The following is a 20,689-nucleotide window of genomic DNA, read 5'->3' as shown; positions in this document are numbered from 1 at the left end:
ACAGTGCCCCCAACACCACATCACAGTCACACTACAGAGTAAACAACAATAACAATAATAATAATAATAATAATAATAATAATCAATAATAATAATAATAAAAACCTAGTCTAAAACCTATCTAAAACATTTAGTAAGTCAAATAGTTTAAAAAATGCCACTATATACACTATATACTATAAATCACAAATGCACTGTTTGATTCAAGACAATTACTGCCTCGGAAAAGAAACTCTCAGTCTATTCTCATTTTAAGACATCTATAATGTCTCTCTGATGGTAACAGTTCAAAATATGAATGACCAGGATGAAAACGGTCTGGAGAGTTTTAGTGCTCTAGAGAGGAGTCTGGTCTTTGCAATCTCTCATTTGCAACCAATGATTTTTTTGTGCTGTGTTTATAATTCTATAAACTTTTCTATAATTATCTATAATTCTATAAACTTATCTTCTTATCTACTACAGAGCATCCAGCATCCCACACCATTACATAGTATGCCAAAATGCTCTCGATGGTAGAACGGTAAAAAGTAACCAGCAACTTCTCACCCAGACCACTCTTTTTCAGCAGCCTCAGAAAGTACAGGCGCTGTTGGGCCTTCTTTGCAGTGGCCATAGTGTGGACTGGCCAAGTAAGCTTGTTGGAAATATGACTTCCTAGAAATTTAAAACTATGAACTCTTTCCACACAATCTCCATTGATATATAGTGGAAGAGGCTCTGCTTTGCATCTTCTGAAGTCTATAATCAATTCTTTGGTCTTTTTGATGTTTAGGGTGAGGTTGTGACCAGTCTGAGAACCTCTGACCTATCGTCTCCTCCTGATATGAGTCCCACCAACGTGGTGTTGTCTGCAAATTTTATTATAGAGTTAGTGGGACAAGAGGGAGTGTAGTCATAGGTGTAGAGTAAATACAAAAGGGGGCTCAGCACACAACCCTGTGGAGAGCCTGTGCTGAGAGCAAGAGTGGAGGAAAAATAGCTGCCAGTCCTAACAGTTTGGGGTCTGTTAGTAAGAAATTCCCTTATCCAACAGCAGATGTGAGAGGAGAGGCCCATTTCCAGCAACTGATCATGTGACCCGAGCATCTTGCAGCCATCATAAATATGAGTCAATTGCCAAGTGCCTGAATTTTGATCACATGACCAAGAGGATGCTGTAAATGTCGTAAGTGTGAAAAATGGCATAAGTTATTTTTTCAGTGCCATTATAACTTTGAATAGTCACTAACAAATTGTTTTAAATCAATTATCTGTATTGCTTTCCCAACCTGTTGCCTGTGAGATATGGTATATTGGACTTATCCATGGTCATGTTGGTACAAGCTACAACAATAATAGCTACTGTATAGTAGTATCCATAGTCATGTTGGTGGAAGCTACTGTAATATTCCAACCAAAGAACAATGCCACACTACATGTCATATTCTTGAAAGAGGGACAAATACCAAATCTTGAAATGCAGTCAAATATCATTCAATTTCATTTCAAGAGATGGAACAGGTCCCCTTTGTTATTTATAATTCAGAGTCACTTATATAGCAGTAAAGAGTCTAAACGGTACCTGATTATGACATAGCTTCTGTCATATTCAATCAAAATTCCCAACTTTTCATACTCCACTTCTAGAACTTGAGCTCCTAGTACTGTATACTGAGTAATAATTATGCTGGCTGGAGAATTATGGAACTGAAATCCACAAATCTGGAAGGTTAACAGAGTGGGGAGGAAAGAGAGGGTCATATCTGATTGCTCTAAGCTAAAAGGAGAGCCGTTTGGTCTAGTGGTTAAGGAACCAGGCTTAAAATTTGGAGACCATGAGTTCTACTCTGCCTTAGCCATGAAAGTCAGCTGAGTAATGTTGGTGTCTAACTGAAGAAGCTTCTTGGATGAGAAGCAAAACATTTTCAAAAAAAATATATCCAGTTGCCTTTTGAAAAAAGCACCTTTGGGACTTTATAGGTTTGTTGTGGGGAAAATAGGAGGAGGAAGGTCTGTTGGATATGTTCACTGCCCTGAGTTATTTGTAAAAATGTGGGATACAAATGAATGAAAACATTGAGATATAATTGGAAAGGTTTCTTTTTTCTGCAGAGTTCATAACCAAATACTGCATGTAAAGCTCTTTGAACACCTGAAAGCGCATGGATATTAGGCATTATTTTTAAACACTGTAAGAAGAGTCCTCTTTCAAGCACCCAGGGCATTCATACCCCCCCCCTTTTTTTTGAGCAATAGTTAACCGTAAAACTACAACTACAACTGCAATTGTCCATTCCACACCTAATTTCATGCTATGTGATTTCAGTTGTCATTTTCAGAAATAAAAAGCAAGTAAATCTGCAGTTTAGTAACAAATGATTTGGGGAAATAGGGTTGGGGTTTTGGTTCATCATATATTTCTTTTCAAACTTTCTATCCAGAAGAACTAATGTTATTGGTTAGTCTTAATTTTACCAGTTAGCAGTAAATTCTGTCTTCTGGGATTGTTTGAATAAAAGGCAGGATATAAAATAAATGATTAAATAAAAATGAAGACATTCCATTGAGTCCAACATGCTTCTAGGCATATCAAATAAATTGTAATATTATTTTGAGTGTCTTTGGGTAGGAAATCAAAATATAAATGGAATTAATTTAATAGTAGATTATTATGTTACTCTGTAAATAGTGTGATACCATCCTATATCATATGTAATCATCAGGATGTAATATGAAATAAAAGTTGATTAAATTTTAAAGTGTTTCATCATTCTTTGGTTGAATATTAATTATTCAATTCAATTCATATTGAGTTTAATCATGGTTTATTGAATAAGCATCACTGGATAAATCTACACAATATGCAAAACCATAAATCATGGTTAAAAATACGATAGATATTTGCAGCACGCTAAATTATAATCATACAGCTATATACTGGTTTCATATATGTAAAACAAGACTTATTGATGAAAGAACATTACTGATAGGAAGACATTACATTTCTTCAATAGGTCTCCTGATATAACCATATTTATTTGTGTGAAAAATTTATTAACATCCGATTTTGTTTTAAGCTTATTACATGCACATATCTGATGAAATAATACATTGCTTATTACAGATGTTTCCCTGAGAAAAAAAGAAAATAGACTGGAGCTATGTCTATTTTCTGTAAAATCTTACTGAAACCAGAGGTTGAGGAATATCTCAGGGCTACATTTAAAAATGCTGAGGTAAGTACTACTCTGGTTGATTAAAATACAATGCACCAAGCAAAATTAGGTTGCAGTTATCCGAATGCTGTCCTGTGGAACTTAATTTATAATACTAGCTCATATTCTACTGACACAGTGTTGTTTTCTATTACAATTTTTTATAATTACTGCATTCTTCAGGGCTATCAACAGCTACTGATTTATTGGGTTACCAGGCCATTGCATTGGCAACATGTCATAATGGAGGAAGGATTGATATTGTCCAAATGATGGTATTATAAATCATTAAATCGAGAACCTATATACTGCATGAGTCAAAAAGAGGGCTATGAAAATATTTACATACACCTCATATCCCGGATACAAACTGTTTCAACTCCTATCCTCAAAACGACGTTATAGAGCACTGCACACCAGAATAACTAGACACAAGGAAAGTTTTTTCCCAAATGCCATCACTCTACTAAACAAATAATTCCCTCAACACTGTCCAACTAATTACAAAGTCTGCACTACCACTACTATTAATCTTCTCATCACTCCTTATTGCTCATCCCCTCCCACTTGTGACCGCATGACTGTAACTTTGTTGTTGTATCGTTACAATTTATATTGACTGTTTCCTATTATAATTTGATTGCTTATTGTATCCACTTAACTATTATTAAGTGTTGTACCTTATGATTCTTGATGAATGTATCTTTTCTTTTATGTACACTGAGAGCACATGCACCAAGACAAATTCCTTGTGTGTCCAATCACACTTGGCCAATGAAGAATTCTATTCTGTTCTGTTCTATTCTATTCTAAACATGGACGGTATCTCTGAGTATAGTGATGTTGCTTCTAGAATTAATATATGTCACACTACCCATTTTAAATAATAGTGATTTTATTTTAATGTATTATTTAAGCTGACTTGATCTTGTTACAAAGTGAAATCTAATTATTCGGAATAAATATATAGAATTACTATTGCGTATATGGTAAATGAGGTGGATGTGGAAGAATACCCAAGGCTAATCTAAGGAAGAAAATGTCCGAAAAATTAAGACAATATTTAATGCCAGATACAAAACTGGGAAATAAAATTTTATTTGTCAAAATATAATGAGGTACCTTTTTCTTCAAGCTATTTATATTTTTAGATAAAATATATTGATACTGAAGATGTTTATTAAACAATAATATTATAGGTAGTCCTTGACTTGTGACAGTTCATTTAGTAACTGTTCAAAGTTACATTGGCACTGAAAAAAGTGACTTATGACCATTTTTAAACACTCATGACCAACCACTGAAGCATCCCCCATGGTCACATGACCAAAATTCGGGTGGTTGATAATTGATTCATATTTATGTTTATTGCAATGCCTTATGATCAGTTTTTGCAACTTTCCGACAAGCAAGGTCAATGGGGACACCAGCTTCACTTAACAACCATGTTATAACTTAACAATTGTAATGATTCATTTAATAACAATGGAAAGAAAAGTCAGAAAATGGAACAAAAGTCACTTAAATGTTTCACTTAGCAACATAATTTTTGGACTAAATTGTGTTCATCAGTCAAGGATTACCCATACTTTATGATTTAACTTAGCAAGCATATGGCAGATTTCACTATTACTTTCATGATATCTTTACATGTGTACAACTGGATTTATTTAATTAAATATATTTAAAAGAAAAATATTTCCAATTCTTTTGCCCACACACTCCCATCAAAGCCAGCTCTGTAGTAGTTAGCATTAAGTAATACTAGAATTGTTAATTAAAATGAATATTATCTGTACCTAGCAACAATTAACAATAAAACTATTCTGTCATGATGCAAAACATCAAGTGAACTTCCAGAAGAAAATTGTACTTTATAAATCCTGTCTTTATCTCAAGAAATTTATTTTAACTTGTTTCCAAATCTTGTTTAATTTATAAATAAGTTAACTTGCTTATTTAAATTTATAAGTTAAAGATTTATAAATTAAAATAACTTACAAACCTAAACTACTGTAATTTACCATAAAATGCTGTTGTTATTATTGATTATTATTATTTCTTTATATACTTTTATTTTAAGATTACAACATTTATTGGTTCATTGAAAGCAGAAGAGAAATATGAGTCCTTGTTAACTAACCTAGCACATCCACCAGCTTTTACCAGCGTTCGGGTAAACACACATTTGGGTTCTGTAGAATATATAAGACATCTGCTTTCCAAAGAGATCCAAAAGGTGAGTCATTTACTTCCTTCCTTTATTTCTTTGTTCATCCACTTATTAGTTAGGTGAGGATATAGGTAGTCCTTGAGTTATGCCCACTGAGGCTGGAATTTTGGCCATAAGTGAGTTATTGTGGTTGCAAATCATGTCAGAGCCTATTTTGTGTCATTTTTATGGTTGTTGTTAAGCAAATCATTGTAGTTGTTAAGCAAATCACACAGTCATTAAGTGAATCCAATTTCCCCAATGGGTGGTTTTTGCTATAAATTGGCAAAAGTTGCAAACTGGAATCAAATGACTACAGGAACTGGGCATGGTTAGTCTAGTAAAAAGAAGGGCCGGGGAGACATGATAGCAGTCTTCTAATATTTGAGGGGCTTCCATAGAGAGGAAGGGGGTCAAGCTATTTTCTAAAGCGCCTGTAGGCCAGACAAGGAATAATGGACGGAAACTGAACAAGGAGAGATTTAACCTGGAAATAAGGAGAAACTTTCTGACAGTGAGAACAATCAACCAATGGAACAGCTTGTCCTCGGAAGTTGTGGGAGCACCATCACTTGAGACCTTCAAGGAGAGATTGGACTGCCATTTGCCATTTGCCATTTGGGTGGGGGGGTTGGACTAGATGACCTATAAGATCCCTTTCAATTCTGATTATCTGTTATCAGCTGATCTTAAAGGCAAGCCAAATTGCCAAATGCCCAAATTGTGACCATATTGTGATCATAAATCATTGGGGCAGTGGGACAATTATAAGTAATTTTTTCCCTTTAATTTTGAACCATAGTGAAACAACGACTGTAAGTTGAGCACTACTGGTAACCAAGGGTGCTGCATATAAAATAAAGGCAAATTATAGGATACAACTTTAATAAAAATAATTAAAAATAATTGCAATTGGTTTTTTTAAAGTTTTTATTTTTTACAACAAACATACAGACAAAACAAAAACATAAAACCCTTTTCCAATTATATACATACAGTGTGTCAGTTGGTTACAATCTTTTGTGCTATCCTTTTTTTTTTACCATTACTCACAAGCTATATAAATTCTCACCTTATCAATCTAACTTGTGCTTATGTAATAACAATTATTAATCATTCATTTGACTAAACTATTTTTCCATCATTCTATATGAGATATTCTAAATTTCATTATAGTTCAATCTTATTTATCCAATGGTTATATATTTTATATTGTATTATATATCAATCTATTAACTTTTATTATAAAGCTTGCTAATCTATTTCTTTGTCATGTCTTTTTATCTAACCATTGATAAAATAAATCCCATATCATATAAAATTGTTTATCTTCTTGTTCTCTAATTTCAAATGTCAATTGACTCATTTCGGCACAGTCCATGATTTTCTTAATAATTTCCTCCTGCATAGGTATTTTTCATTTTTCCAGTTCTTAGCAAATACAATTGTAGCTGCTGTTAAAACATTTACAATCAAACATTTCAATTCTTTACTGTATATTTCCGGTATCATTCCCAATAAGAATATCTCAGGTTTGAAGTCTATGTGTTATTTTATCATTTTTTCCAACTGTGTGTGGATTATAGTCCAATATCTTTTTGCATCCGAGCATGTCCACCACATATGGTAATTTGAGCCAACTATCGTATGACATTTCCAACATTTATCCGATTTTTTCTTGAACATCCTTGCAATTCTCATCAGGGGTAAGGGCCACCTGGAAAACATCTTATACAAATTTTCTTTATATGCAGTTGACATTGTCATTTTATAATTTTGAGACCACAATTTTTGACATTTATCTATGTCAATCCCATATCCAGAATTTTTCTCCCATGCAATCATTGTTTCTTTTACTTGTTCTTCCTCTAATTTAAACTCCAACAAATGTCCATAAAGTTTTTTAATTACTTTTTCATCAGTACCTGTCAAAATTTTATCTAAGTCAGTCAACTTATCATAGATACTTTCTGTTTTAGCATCTTTATCAAATCTAGATTGTATTTGCAAATATGAAAACCAATTCATTTTTACACCTTGTTCTTCCAACGCTTGCATAGATTTAAGTTTACCCTTTTCATTCAATATCTCACCATATCTAACAGTTTGTTCCTTTTTATATATTATTCGATAGGAAAAAGCTTCAATAGTAGATTACCATAGTGGGATTTTTAAATAATATTGCTTTTTAAAATCTTCTCCCAGTTTAGAAACAATGCTTCTCGAATATAATGTCTTCTAAAATATCCCTGCAGTTTAGTTCCCTTATATGAGAGGAAGGCATGCCACCCTAACAGCAAGTCATGTCCTTCTAAATTCAAAAGTCTAGTATTCTTTATTGATATCCACTCCTTTACCCACATCAAACTCATCGCCTGGTAATATAATTCTCAATTGGGCAAAGCAAATCCTCCTCTTATTCTTGCATCTTGTAGCATTTTAAGTTTTATTGTTGCTTTCTTCCCCTGCCAAATGTATTTTAGCACTATTTTGTTTAAATCTTCAAAAAATTCTTTTCCTAGTCTGATTGATATTGTCTGGAATAAGTATAAGATTCTAGGCAATACATTCATCTTAATTGTAGATATTCTCCCAATCAATGATAATTGTAAATTTTCCCATTTTATCAAGTCTGTCGCAATCTGTTGTTTGAGTTTAAGATAATTGTCCTCCTTAAGTGTGCTACATTTTGGTGTTATGTGTATCCCTAAATACTTAACCTTATTTGTGACCTGGATCCCCAAAACTTCCTCCAATTCTTTCTTTCGTCTTGCTAAAATGTTCTTTGTTAAAATCTTTGTTTTATCTTTATTTATTTTCAGCCCTGCTACTTTCCCATATTCTTCTATCTTTTCTATCAGTTTAGGTGCTGACTCCAATGGATCCTCTAATATGAATACCAAGTCATCTGCAAAAGCTTGCAATTTATACTCTTCTTTTTTAATTTTCATTCTTTTATTTCTTTTTCTTCTCTGATGTTCCTATTCAGCACTTCCAGTGTTAACACAAACAACAGAGGTGACAATGGACAGCCTTGTCTAGTCCCTTTTCTTATATCTATAAAATCTGTTAACTCTCCATTTATCATAGCATTTGTAGTTTGTTTACAATATATCATTTCTACGGCTTGAGTAAATTTTTTACCAAAGCCCATTTGGTCCAACTGTAGCAGCATAAAACGCCAATTCACATTATCAAAAGCTTTTTGTGCATCTAAAAACATCAAAGCCATTTTTTTTTTGGGGGGGATGTGCCTCATGGTATTCCAATGTATCTAAAATTATTCTCATATTGTCTTTAATTTGTCTCTTCGGCAGAAATCCATTTTGATCAGAATGAATGGAATTGTATCTTTTCAGTCTTTCTGCCAGAATTGAAGCAAAAAAATTATAGTGATATAGGTCTGTAATTTTTAACTTGCTGTGGGTCTGTGTCCTCCTTCAGTACAAGTGTAATATATGCTTCTGTCCATGTTTTGGGTATTCTCTCCTTGTCATAACTTCATTCATAACTTCTAATAAGTGAAGATTCAATGTTTCCTGAAATGTCTTATAAAATTCCACTGGTGCTTCCATCAGGACCCGGTGCTTTCCCAATGTTTTGCTTTTTTAAAGCTTCTGTTAATTCCATCATTGTTATGTTACTTTCCAACATTATTTCAATATCTTTGGGTATCTGGGGCAAATTTGCTTCCTGTAGGTATTGTTGAATTTTTTCTTCCTGAACATTCTCTTGATAGTACAATTTTCCATAGTAATCTTGAATAATTTTTTTCTTCTCCGCATTTCCATAGCATACGTGTCCTTGTTCGTTTATCAATTGATTTATCCTTCTCGAATCTCTCTCCTTTCTCAATTTATATGCTAGCCATCTGCCTGGTTGATTTGCATCTTCAAAATAATTCTGCTTAGCATTTTTAATTTTTTGTGCTATTTCCTTTTTTTCCATTAGCCCCATTTTATGTTTAGTTATGTCCATTTTAATTTTAATGTCCTTTTTTGTGGAAATTTCTGTAGTTCTTTTTCCAATCTCTTGTAGTCATCTTCCAATATTTTAAAGGTTTTTCTCTGATTTATGTTTCTTTTCCTTGTATAGTCCATTATACAAGCCTCTTGTATAAGCCTTCATCGTGTCCCAGAGGTTCTGTAATGATGTATCTTCTTTTGTATTTTCTTTAAAGGAAAAAGTCAGTTCTCTCTCAATTTTCTGTTTAAAATCTTTTTCCTTTAATATCGTATTATTTAAAGTCCATCTAGATCTCCTTTTTTGTCCTTTCCATACAAGTGTTATTGGATTATGATCTGCCCGGGTACTTGTTTCTATTTCAAAGTCTTGTTTGTTAGAGAGCAATTCTATTGACATCCATATCTGGACCAAGCTGCATATTTATTTGAATAAAAAGGACATTGTTTATTTTCTGCATTTCTCTCTCTCCATGCATCTTTTAGGTTTATCTCATCTACCATTCGAAAGAAGGATTTTGGCAATGTCTTTCTAGCTTTCTTTGCAGCTTTTTGTGTTTTATAATCCAATTTGTCATTTATTATTCCATTAAAATCTCCCATCAGACAAATATTAGCATAGTCCAGTTCAATTATTTTCTTGTGTAATTTCCTGTAAAAATCTTCTTGATTATCATTTGGAGCAGAGATTGTTATTAAAAGTATCTTTAGATTATTGTCCATTATCTCCACCATCAAAATCCTTCCATCATCATCTGTATATATTTGTTCCGCAGGGATTGTATCTCTAATGTATAATACCACTCCTTTCTTTATACACTGTGTCAACGCTGTAAATAATTTCCCTAATTTTTGTTGTTTCAATATATGGTCGTGTTGTTTTTTAATATGTATTTCTTGTAGGCAGATTATATCAAATTTTAATTTCTCTAACTTATGAAATATTTTTCTTCTTTAGTAGCTGAATTAAATCCATTTATATTAATTGTAATAAATTTTCTCTCATCCATTTTAGACTTTATAAGAAGGATTGGGTTGCTCTAGTAGATCTTGGTTCTCATTGCTCTCTGGGTACACCACCTACAGCTCCTTCTTCTTTTTTCAATGACTGCTATACATTCCTCTTGAAATTCAATTAACGACTCTTCTTTTCTTGTATCTTCCTCCCGTACTCTGAAGTCTTCCAGATAGAATAACTCAGCTTTTTCAACTGTATCAGTTCTGTGTCTTTGTTCCTGCCAGGTAGACATGAGACCTTCTGGTATCAGCCATCTGTAATTTATTCATCTCTTAAGTAACTCTTTGGTCAAAAATAAATATTCTCTTCTTATCTCTCTCACTCTTGTCGGTACCTGTTTCAGTACCACTATATCTTTATCTTTGTACTTTAGTATTTTCTCTCTTGCTGCCTGCAGTATTTGTGATTTAATTATTTTCTTAGTAAATCTGATATGAACTTTTCTTAGCAGTTTATTTCTCATCAGATATCTTGTATAGACACAAAAAACCTCATCCATTCCATCCATCATCTTCTCTTTAGTTATCTCTAATGCTTCTGCCAAGATTTCTGTCATCATTTCAGCAAGGTTTTCACCCTTTTCTTCTTCTATATTTTGAAATCTAAGATGGAATTCTGATCTTCAAGAGTGATCTGCTCTTGTCTCTTTCAGCTTCACTCAGATGGTTATCCATATCTCCAATCTTCTTATCTCTTTGTACATCTTGTTCTTCAATTTTCTTCATTCTGTCCTCATATTGCATCATCATCTGTTGAATATTTTCAATTTTCTCATCTGTCTTTTCAGTTCTTTGCTCAATATTCTCTGTTCTCTTTTCAATGTTTTCCATTCTCTTTTCAATATTATCTGTTTTTGCTTGTATCTTTTGAATTCCTTGCATAATCATCTGCAGTGTCACTTCTTTCTGCTTCTTTTGTTGTAACATCACCTGTATTGATCGTTGTCCTCCAGATGGTGAGGAGGAAGAAGTCGGAATTGAAGAAGCTGAGGCTGGTATCTTTCTGCTCATCTTAGAATACTTAATAGGAAAAATGGGAAGAAAAAGCAAGAACAGCCAACTGCCACTCCAATAAAAAAATAAAAGCAAAAAATAAAAAGGAAAGGAAAAAAATCTTCATGCACTTGAACACCTTAACCCAATTGGTTCCAATTGTGTGGAAGAAAAAGGGAAAAAAAAGAAAAAAATGTAAAATGGAGAAAGGATGAAAAAATAAAAAATTTAGAAAAAATTAAAAAGACAGAAATCTATATATTCCCCTTGCTAAAAGGGTAGAACAAAAGGGTGGGGGGGGGGGAGAAAAAAGTAATCTTATTCCTGCATCAAAAGACTCAAGTCCAAATATAAAAATCCAACTGGGAGGAGGAGTAAAAAAAAAAAGGGAAAGAGAAAATGCAATTCTGTCAGTAAGCAAAGCACTGCCACTAAATTTCGAGGCTCTTTACTAAATCCAAAGCAAAATTTCCAGTTCTCTTTTCAAGGTCATTTCAATCTTCTTTCTTTCAATTTCAACTCCAGACTCCAGCTATCAGTAGTTCCTCAGAAGAGCACCTGCATAAACAATCTACATGCTCTCCCCACTATCTTTTCAATGAAAAACTGAGTCCTTGAATATAACACCAAATGTATCAACAAGAAAGAAAGAAAAACAATGTATCCAAACCTCCAGGTGGCAGCGCTACTTATTTCCCTTTCCTTTCCCTTCCCCTCTAATATTTACGCCAGGAATAAAAAAAAGAGAGTCTAAAATTGTTAAAAAGAAGGGACAAAAAAAAAAAACTTTTCCAAAGAGTTATTTAAAAAGAAAAAAATAAAAGTTAAAAAGGAAAGTTAAAAAATTAAAATTAAAAAGTTTTTACAAAAATCCAAAGTTCCAATAAAAAGGAAAAAAGCCCTTCAGGTTTAATTTGTGCTTAATCTCATTGCTTGACCGCTTTTATCTTCACTTTTAAATTTAACTTTTAGTCTTTTAGGGTGTTCTCTCAGGAAAATAATAAGTAGAAATTTATCTCACTAAACTGACACACTTTCTTTCCCGCTTTCTTCCGTTCCATAGCTGTCCCAGCTTCAGCAGCTTTAATGGCTCCCTTTCTGCCGCAGGAAAAAAGGGCTTTTCCTGGATCTACCAGGGACTTTGCGATGTCCCTGGGATTGACAGGATGTGTCCTCATCGTCTCTACGGGACGGTTTAGGTCCGGTGGGACCATCCCGCAATGGAGATATTAGTGGCGATCTTAGAGGTTCAAGATCGCACACTGTACCACCATGACGCCAACTCCGCCCTCCTAAAAAAATTTCAATTGTTAATGCTTTTATTTAGAATCTTTGTTGAAATATTGTGAGAAGTTTACATATCAAAAAGTCAGGAAGACATTGTGTTGCTGGTGTAACCTGTAAGTAATTAAATAAATTGCATACAAGAGTGAGAGAAAGCAACATCAAGAGAAGGATGTTTTGGACTATCTGCAGCTCTAAAACTCTGCTGTGGTGTGCTGAGGCAGGTAAGAATTGCTGTTAGATTGTACCATTGATTTTTTTTTTTAAAGAAAACTGTTGTTATGGCCCTGTGAAGCAAAATTGGTTTTCCTCAGCTTATTATGCTTGGTAAACCTAAATCAGGGGCTACTCAACAGACCAAAGAGGCATTGAATTTATAATTATTTTTCTCCAGCTCCAGAATACCTTATTTTAAGGCCTAAATCTACTAATAGCACAATGTCTTCTTCTCATTCAAGGATAGGATCTAAAATATTACCTCAGAACTTTTTTCTTTTTTAAAAAATAATTACCCTTATCTTTGTTTCAGAAAACATTTGCTTTATATTATTTGATCTTCAAAGCAGATGGTTAAGTAATTCTACTATATCTGTGTTGGCAAATCCTACTTGTTTCTCTAGAGATAAATAAATAATGGACATTTCAGCATTTAGCCGGAATCAGTGCAAAGCAAGGATATGTTTAGAATCAGCTTATGCTAAAGCTTTCCTTAGTAGGCTAGCATAGAGTGAACAGTGAAAATAATCAGCACTGTGGGTTTTAAAAAAATGCAACTACATTATTGTTTACATTCCATTCCATTATCAAGCAACCCCCAAAGGGATTCCATTGTTCATTTTGCTGTTAGATATATGTGGATCATTAAGTCTATCCTAAACAAAGGTACACAGCAGCATGCTATTTCTATGCTTGCTAATAATGTAAGAGAAAATCATTCCTTCAGCTATTACTATAGAATGTACTGTCAATTGTAAAAGACCTAGAATGTATTACATAACCCAGCTTTCAGATATCCTTTTGTACTTTGTTAATTTCTATAGAGAGAGGGACATAGGTGTTTTCACAAGTGCAGAAAATTTAAGTGCTATGGAACAATGGGCAAATGTCCACAATATTCCAATTCCATTTGGAAGCCTACTTATTTTTGGTAGGATCTGAAGCAGATTAATTTTTGAATTCTAAAAGGAAGCATGTCATTTCAAGTTATATAGTAGTGATATCCACTGTGGGATCAAAATCTGCATGATACTGACTCTCCTGTAGACACTGGTATTATATACAGACTTTACTTATTTGACCATAAATATTTCTGTCTAAATATTAGATACAATATTATAACTATAATGTCCTCGTCTTCAACTTACAGCAGTATGAAAATCTTAGTGTTCCAGTTCTACAACATCCAGAACTTCCTGACATGTTACTTATTCCTGTTCTTGGACCCAGGTTTGTGTGTGTGTGTGTGTGTGTGTGTGTGTGTGTGTGTGTGTCTGTCTGTCTGTCTGTGCGTGTGTGCGCATGTGTGTTCGGGTTTGATTTCATTCTAGGGAATTTCAAGCATTCCTAGACCAATCCTGATTTTGAATATGCAGATGATACATGAAAAATATATGTTCATTTATCACTGCTTATTAACATGGAATTAATAATATTCATTATTAATGAATATTAACATATTCATTTAAAGTCATAATTTGATATGAAGGAGATAAACCAAAGCAAATCTTGAGCTTATGTGTTTGCCTTCCATGGATGATCTCTCACATTTCTTTGATAAAATCTGACAAGCAATTTCAAGCAGGCCAGATTCACACCATGATTTATAAACAGGAGCTTTTACATGCTTGGACAAAAAGATAAACCAAAGATAAGTTCACAATATTTGAAATGTTTTTATTCTATTCAAAACAGCTATTTATCAATAATTTGGGTTTCTTTGATAATTATCTCTCTACTGGAGAATGAAAGCATAACTAAAATCTCTTTCCCTAGAATGTCAGTGTTTTAATATTTAATATTTAATATTATGGTGAAAACATGATGGGTGAAAATTGCAATTACTAGCAATTTGCAGAGTTTTGGATTAGATTATGAAGAAGTGCTTCAGAACACAAAAGAGCATTAATGCAGCACTTTTCTAAAAGTCATTAAAGCACTAAAGCACCTCAGTCTTTTTTTAGGATGGCTTGTCATATAGAGATCCTGCAAACAGATTCAGCTGCTGTAATAAGTTTCAGAGAGTGCTGTGTTTGTTCTACCATGTATTCTGAAGCAGCGGTCCCCAACCATTCCCATGGACTGGCAGTGGTAGCAGCAGGAGGGGGACAGGGGATGTCTTTGCATGCTCAACCTAAATCCCATGCATGTGTAAATGAAGCTTCACACGCTTGTCTGCCGCTTCCATGACTCAGTTCTCAACAGACCATGGGCTGGTACTGATCCACAGCTCAAAAATGGGAGGGGGGGCTGTTTTGAAGCATCTTCACTCAATAAAAACAGGAGCTCTAGTTGGTTATATATTTCAGAAATTTAGAAACACACTATGTGTGTGATTAGCTATCAATAATGTGCCCTCTCTAAATGTTACTACTTTTTAAAGAACTCCTTAGTTTTATGAAAACATATTTACATTTGTTAATGTGACTTTTACATACAATTATTATAAACTGCAACTTTAAAATTGAAAGGCTGCAAATGAAGTTAAAAAGCTAGAAAGCAATTGCACGGTTGGCAAATAGGAAAAAAAATCTAATTGTGAGTGGGAGTGGGAAGTGGTCAAGTTAGTGCTTTTTTAAAAGTAATATTAATAAGCTAATTTTATTTAATATCACTGTTCCATTGCAGAAAGGATCTGCAAAGATTGCCAAATGAAGTAGTTGTTGATGCACAGTGTGGAAGTGCTGTGCTTCGTGGAGCACATGTTTATGCTCCTGGGATTATATCTGCTTCAAAATGTAAGAGTGATTGTGCAAGTTTAATGAATATTTTTTATTATGGTCGTTGTCTAGAATTGCAAACAAAAATGAGTTAATATAAATTAAGAACAAAATAAGATAAAATATTATAATGGGGAGTGGGTTCATTAAAGTCTGCCTAATTTACAGGCAGCATAACAAAATTTAGCTATATTCAAGAAGACTGACACTATTCTGATAATTACTGTGCATAAAAACAAGATTAGAATTTGCTAGCTGTTTAAAGAAGTTATAAGATGGGTCCTTTAGTCCTTATGGAGGGTACAAGTAGCAGGAATGAGTTGTAGTTTCAACATCTCTTGCCCACAGGACCACAGTCTCAAATCATAGAAGATTTTGTCTGTGTTTATAATACATAAATATATATATAGTTGTTTAAGTGTTAACATGCTTTTCTTTTGTTAATACACCTTTCATCTTGTCTTTTTTATATTTGTATCCTGTTGTAGCCATTTTGATAAGTTATAATTTTTTAATGTTAAAACTGAATTTTCAAGAATCTCCCCACCAATACCCATTTCATCATTCTTTCCATATATATTTTCTCATGCCTGTTTAATTGATTATGCATAATCAAGTGGGTTCACATAGACATGTACATTTTCCCTACATTTTCCTAATCTGTCCCTTCAAGTCTTTCAAAATATAGGAGCCATGGTGGCGCTGTGGTTAGAATGTAGCATTGCAAGCTAATTCACTGCTCATGGCCAGGAATTTGATCCTGACTGGCTCAAGGTTGACTCAGCCTTCTATCCTTCCGAGGTTGGTAAAACGAGGACCCAGATTGTTGAGGGACAATGTGCTGACGCTATGAACTTCTTAGAGAGGCTGTAAAGCACTATGGAGTGGCATGTAAGTCTTATTGCTGTTGCTATCCTTCCAAGTTTCCCAGCATGGACCACTCCAGAGATCTAAGTTTTCATGATATGGCTGAAATAGAGTAATTTGAATGTGATCATTGGTACCTTGAGTTGGAATTCTGGATTGATTTATCTTAGGATCCAGATTTGTTTTCTGAACTATACATGTTATTCTTGGGAGTCTTTTCCAATAGTACAGTTGGAACGTGTCAATATACTTTCTAATCCTGCTTCTTCAAAATCCATATGCTTATTTACAACCTGCTTATTTATAGGCAGTAGTGTGATGCATCTTGGACAGCTGGGCCCACAATTTTATTTTCAGAGCTTTATTATGATCTCATTTTCATACTCATTTTCATAGATTTAGATGCTTCAGCCAAAGTATTCTACAGTCCCTCCTTTCCCCTTCCATAATCTGCAAGCCTATAATGTTAGAATATTATTTTTTCTTGAGGATTAAACATTAGGATGTATTCCTTTAAAAGTTATGTAAAATATTGCCAAGTCTGCATCTGGAATAGACATCAGTGATGTTTTTCCAGAGCTTATCTTGACTCAAGTACATTCTTTTGGACACATGGGGTTCAAATATGTGGAGTCACAAAATCCCCAGTGAATGTCTGCATCTTTGTTCTTGAGCCAAGGAGAACAAAAACCCAAAGATATCTTTCCCTCTCTTTTCCCCAGTCATGAAAGCTGGAAGTGTGGTTTCTGTGTACTCTGATATTGAAGGGAAATGCAAAAGAGGAGCCAAAGAGTTTTCCGGCAATAAAGTTTTCATTGGAAATGGGATTTCAGAACTGAGCCGCAATGAAATATTTACTTCTAATGGCCCATTGAAGTAAGTCAGAAGTGTATAACCATGGCTGAAAATCTGCCCCAAATTGCTTATTTTAATAGAAAGCTACAGCTGTTTGTAAGTCATCTCACTATCCAACTAATTTGTATATATACTTTAGCCCAAATTCCTGTTGGGTTTATTTCTCCAATGTTGAGGCTTTTCAACAAAAAATTGAATCTGGATCTTGCTTAGTCAAATAAATTATTCTCAGATATAATTATCAGAAATGGAGAAATCTCATAGGAACTAATCTTTGAAGATGAATTAAAATGATAATGTTTTCTGATACTTCTGATTTATTGGCTCTATGCTTCAGTAATACAGTAGTTCATAGTTAACCACTGAGGGTATTTTTTGCATAATAGTCTGTTGCAGCCTTGATAGTACTATAGGACATGGCTAGATTTAATATTTGTTAACATTGTTTTACTTTTTATATTATTAAAATATTTGTAATTAAAAATAGTGATAGAGTGCAGATGGAGATTTTGTCTACTAGTAAACAAAAAAAATATTCAATATAAGGCCTCAATAAAAGAGTCAGATCATAGCCACTGTAGTAGCAGTGTCATATAAGCTCATGGTAGCAAAAAATTGAAAGACAGTTCATAAAAGCTTGTGCTTTTCAATAAAATGAGTAGGAAAAAGTTCTACTAAATTCCTTCCAAAGGGACCCTATTATTACCTTTGGTTAAATAGTTAAACATTAATAAACATTTATAAAGATTATTAAACATTATATATATATATATATACACAGTAATTATATAGAAAATATATGTATTGAATTTATTCAGATTTTGTTTATCCAGATTTAGCTCTGGAACAATTGTATTGATTTAAAAAGCTTTGGGATATTGTTTACTCGAATCTTTCTATATTTTTCAATTAAATTAATAATTGTACCAGGAATAATATATGCCTCACTGTTGATATAGTCAGATTGCAACAGCTCAGTCTGTCCCTATTTAGTGCTCTAACTATTCTTCCCAGTGTGAAGCATTTATTCATGTTCATTGCAGTTATTTATCAGTTAACAGTACATTTTGATTTATACTCCCCCTCTTTTTTTGCTGTCTTTTAAAAAAATGTTAGAATATTGAAATGTTCAATCAATATTGACTTAAAGCAATTCTGAAGACTTTCTTTGGAATGAGTAGTTAACTTTCTCTCATTTGTTTTCTTGCAGATGTTTCATTACCCAAACTAGGTAACATCATCAGTGCTAATGACTAGCACCAATAATATTATCTAGTTTGGGTAATGAAACATCTGCAAGAAAACAAGCAAGTTCAAAGAACACCAAGAACCCCTCATGTCAACCCTGAGTTACAAATATTCTCTCTCCTTTATTTATTTTCTCTCAGCTATGCTGATAATCTTTAGTCTTGGAATGTGGGACAATTCTGGGTGGTTAGAAATTATAGCATTGATTTAACCTATCTAACACAATTATTTTCATGTTATATTGTTGACTTGGAAAGGATTTCCACTCCTGTCGTATAACAGGAATGTAAAAAGAGGTAGAAACAGTCTACAGAAAATAAGAATTAGGAATTTCCTTAGAGGACCACAAATAGATATTGATCTGGAATTGATATGGACCTTTAAGTTATGATAGTTTCATCATCATCTTCATAACCATTATCATTTGCATCCCACTTTTATCTTAGACTGAAAGTAACTTTCCCAATCTTTTTCCTGATTCTTAATGCTATATGGATCCTGTAGGCTTTATTGGACTCAGGGACTGATTGCAATCAGTTTTACACATTGGATTATTTAACATATAGGAAATAATTTTATGCTTTTAATGGTACAGAAACAACATTTTTAGAAATCTCACAAGAATTTCCCTAGGGTTCTTGAATAATACGTTGATGAGAGCTTTCAATAAAATTATACAAATCAACCAACTTAACTGTAAAGCCACATTCCTATGGAAAACATTATTTCGATATTATTAACAGTGACAGCAATCTGTTTTGAATTAAATCACACCTAACCCGTTTGAGAGAAGAAATTTTATAATAAGTTTAAAATATATGGATTCAAATGGCTTATTCTCTAATTAATGTTCCTGAAAGTAAGAACAGAATGTGTTAAATTAATTACATGTATTATCTGATATCCCCCAATAAGTAATGTACATTTAAATAATGTCAAACTAGAAATGAGGAGCAGACAATTTATTCATGTTCCTTTGTTATGTTTTTCAGAGGTTTGGGAATAAAAATGACTGAACCAATTTACCGTAGTCCCTCATTTGACAATATGTTATCCAGTTATGTATTTTTACAGGTATGTTATATTACTATTTTCTGAACATTAAGATTTCAATACAGATAGTCCTCGACTTACAACAGTTCATTTAGTCAGCATTCAAATGGTATTGAAAAAAGTGACTTATGGCCATATTTCCCACTTATGACCATTGCAGCATTCTCATGGTCACATGATTTTAATTCGAATGCTTGACAGCTGATTCACCTCTATGATGATTGCAGTGTCCTGTGGTCATATGATCCCCTTTTCCAACCTTCTGAAAAGCAGTCAGTGAAGAAACCAGATTCACTTAATAACCATGTTACTAATGTAACAATTCTAGTGATTCACTTAACAAATATGGCAAGAAAAGTTGTAAAATAGGGCAAAATTCACTTAACAAATTTCTCATAGCAACATAAATTTTGTGCTCGATTGTAGTCATAAGGACTATTTATACATTCCTGGGATCAAGTATACTGGCTGGATTTGCATATACTACATAGCCATTGCTTAGATACTATAGTGATATGGCTGAAATCATGGTAAGCCAGAAACAAACAGGCCATGTAAACTAATAAAAACCTTAACTTGAAATCCAAATGTACTTATGACCAGACTGTTTAGAATTTCCTTTCAAGAGTTCAGGGAAGTATATCAGCTCATCATTATGTTTTTTTCCCAAGGTTTGCTTGCAGAAAACATCAGGATTGGGAAGACTGCTTCTCCAATCCTTGCTGTAAAAATCAAACTTTATGGAGAAAAGTAGAATTTAATATTTAATACATTGTTGTGTTATTTGTACATTTAAAGTAACAATGAGACATTTCCCAATTTATTGTGTTTCCATTTAAAGTATTGTATTTCACAAGTCACCTTTTAGCGACCCCATAATCCCTTGCGGGATGGAGTCTGGGCAATTGAATGGAGCTGAGTGTTTACTGACCTTTCCTATCACCAATGCAGAGTTATATTCAGCAGATATATTTTCAACATGCCCAGAGAGAGAACCTCTACCTAGGATCGAACTCACAGCCTCCTGATTGTCAGGCGAGAGTTCTACCTCTAGGCCACTGCACC

General features: G+C 33.5%; 1 protein-coding gene across 7 annotated transcripts in view; it reads left to right on the top strand.

The window, feature by feature from the left end:
• Positions 1-20,689, top strand: part of NSUN6 (NOP2/Sun RNA methyltransferase 6) — a 31,984-nt gene that overhangs the window by 1,907 nt on the left and 9,388 nt on the right. For 2 of the 7 annotated variants that reach the window (XM_087915543.1, XM_026716081.2), the window contains exons 2-7: positions 3,107-3,218; positions 5,281-5,436; positions 14,035-14,111; positions 15,510-15,619; positions 17,191-17,344; positions 19,564-19,645. In XM_087915543.1, the coding sequence (XP_087771669.1) occupies positions 3,144-3,218; positions 5,281-5,436; positions 14,035-14,111; positions 15,510-15,619; positions 17,191-17,344; positions 19,564-19,645 (654 nt within the window). In that variant the 5' untranslated portion in view covers positions 3,107-3,143. Of the gene's footprint in view, positions 1-1,036; positions 1,169-2,094; positions 2,174-3,106; positions 3,219-5,280; positions 5,437-14,031; positions 14,112-15,509; positions 15,620-17,190; positions 17,345-19,563; positions 19,646-20,689 lie in introns of all 7 variants that reach the window. The other 5 variants (XM_026716080.2, XM_026716079.2, XM_087915542.1 and 2 more) reach the window with 4 other exon arrangements.

Source organism: Pseudonaja textilis, chromosome Z (genome assembly GCF_049901715.1).
Source record: "Pseudonaja textilis isolate UNSWEBS1 chromosome Z, rPseTex1.2, whole genome shotgun sequence".
NCBI lineage: Eukaryota > Metazoa > Chordata > Lepidosauria > Squamata > Elapidae > Pseudonaja > Pseudonaja textilis.
Note: the sequence above shows the minus strand (reverse complement) of the source record. Positions and strands in the feature narration are given on the sequence as shown.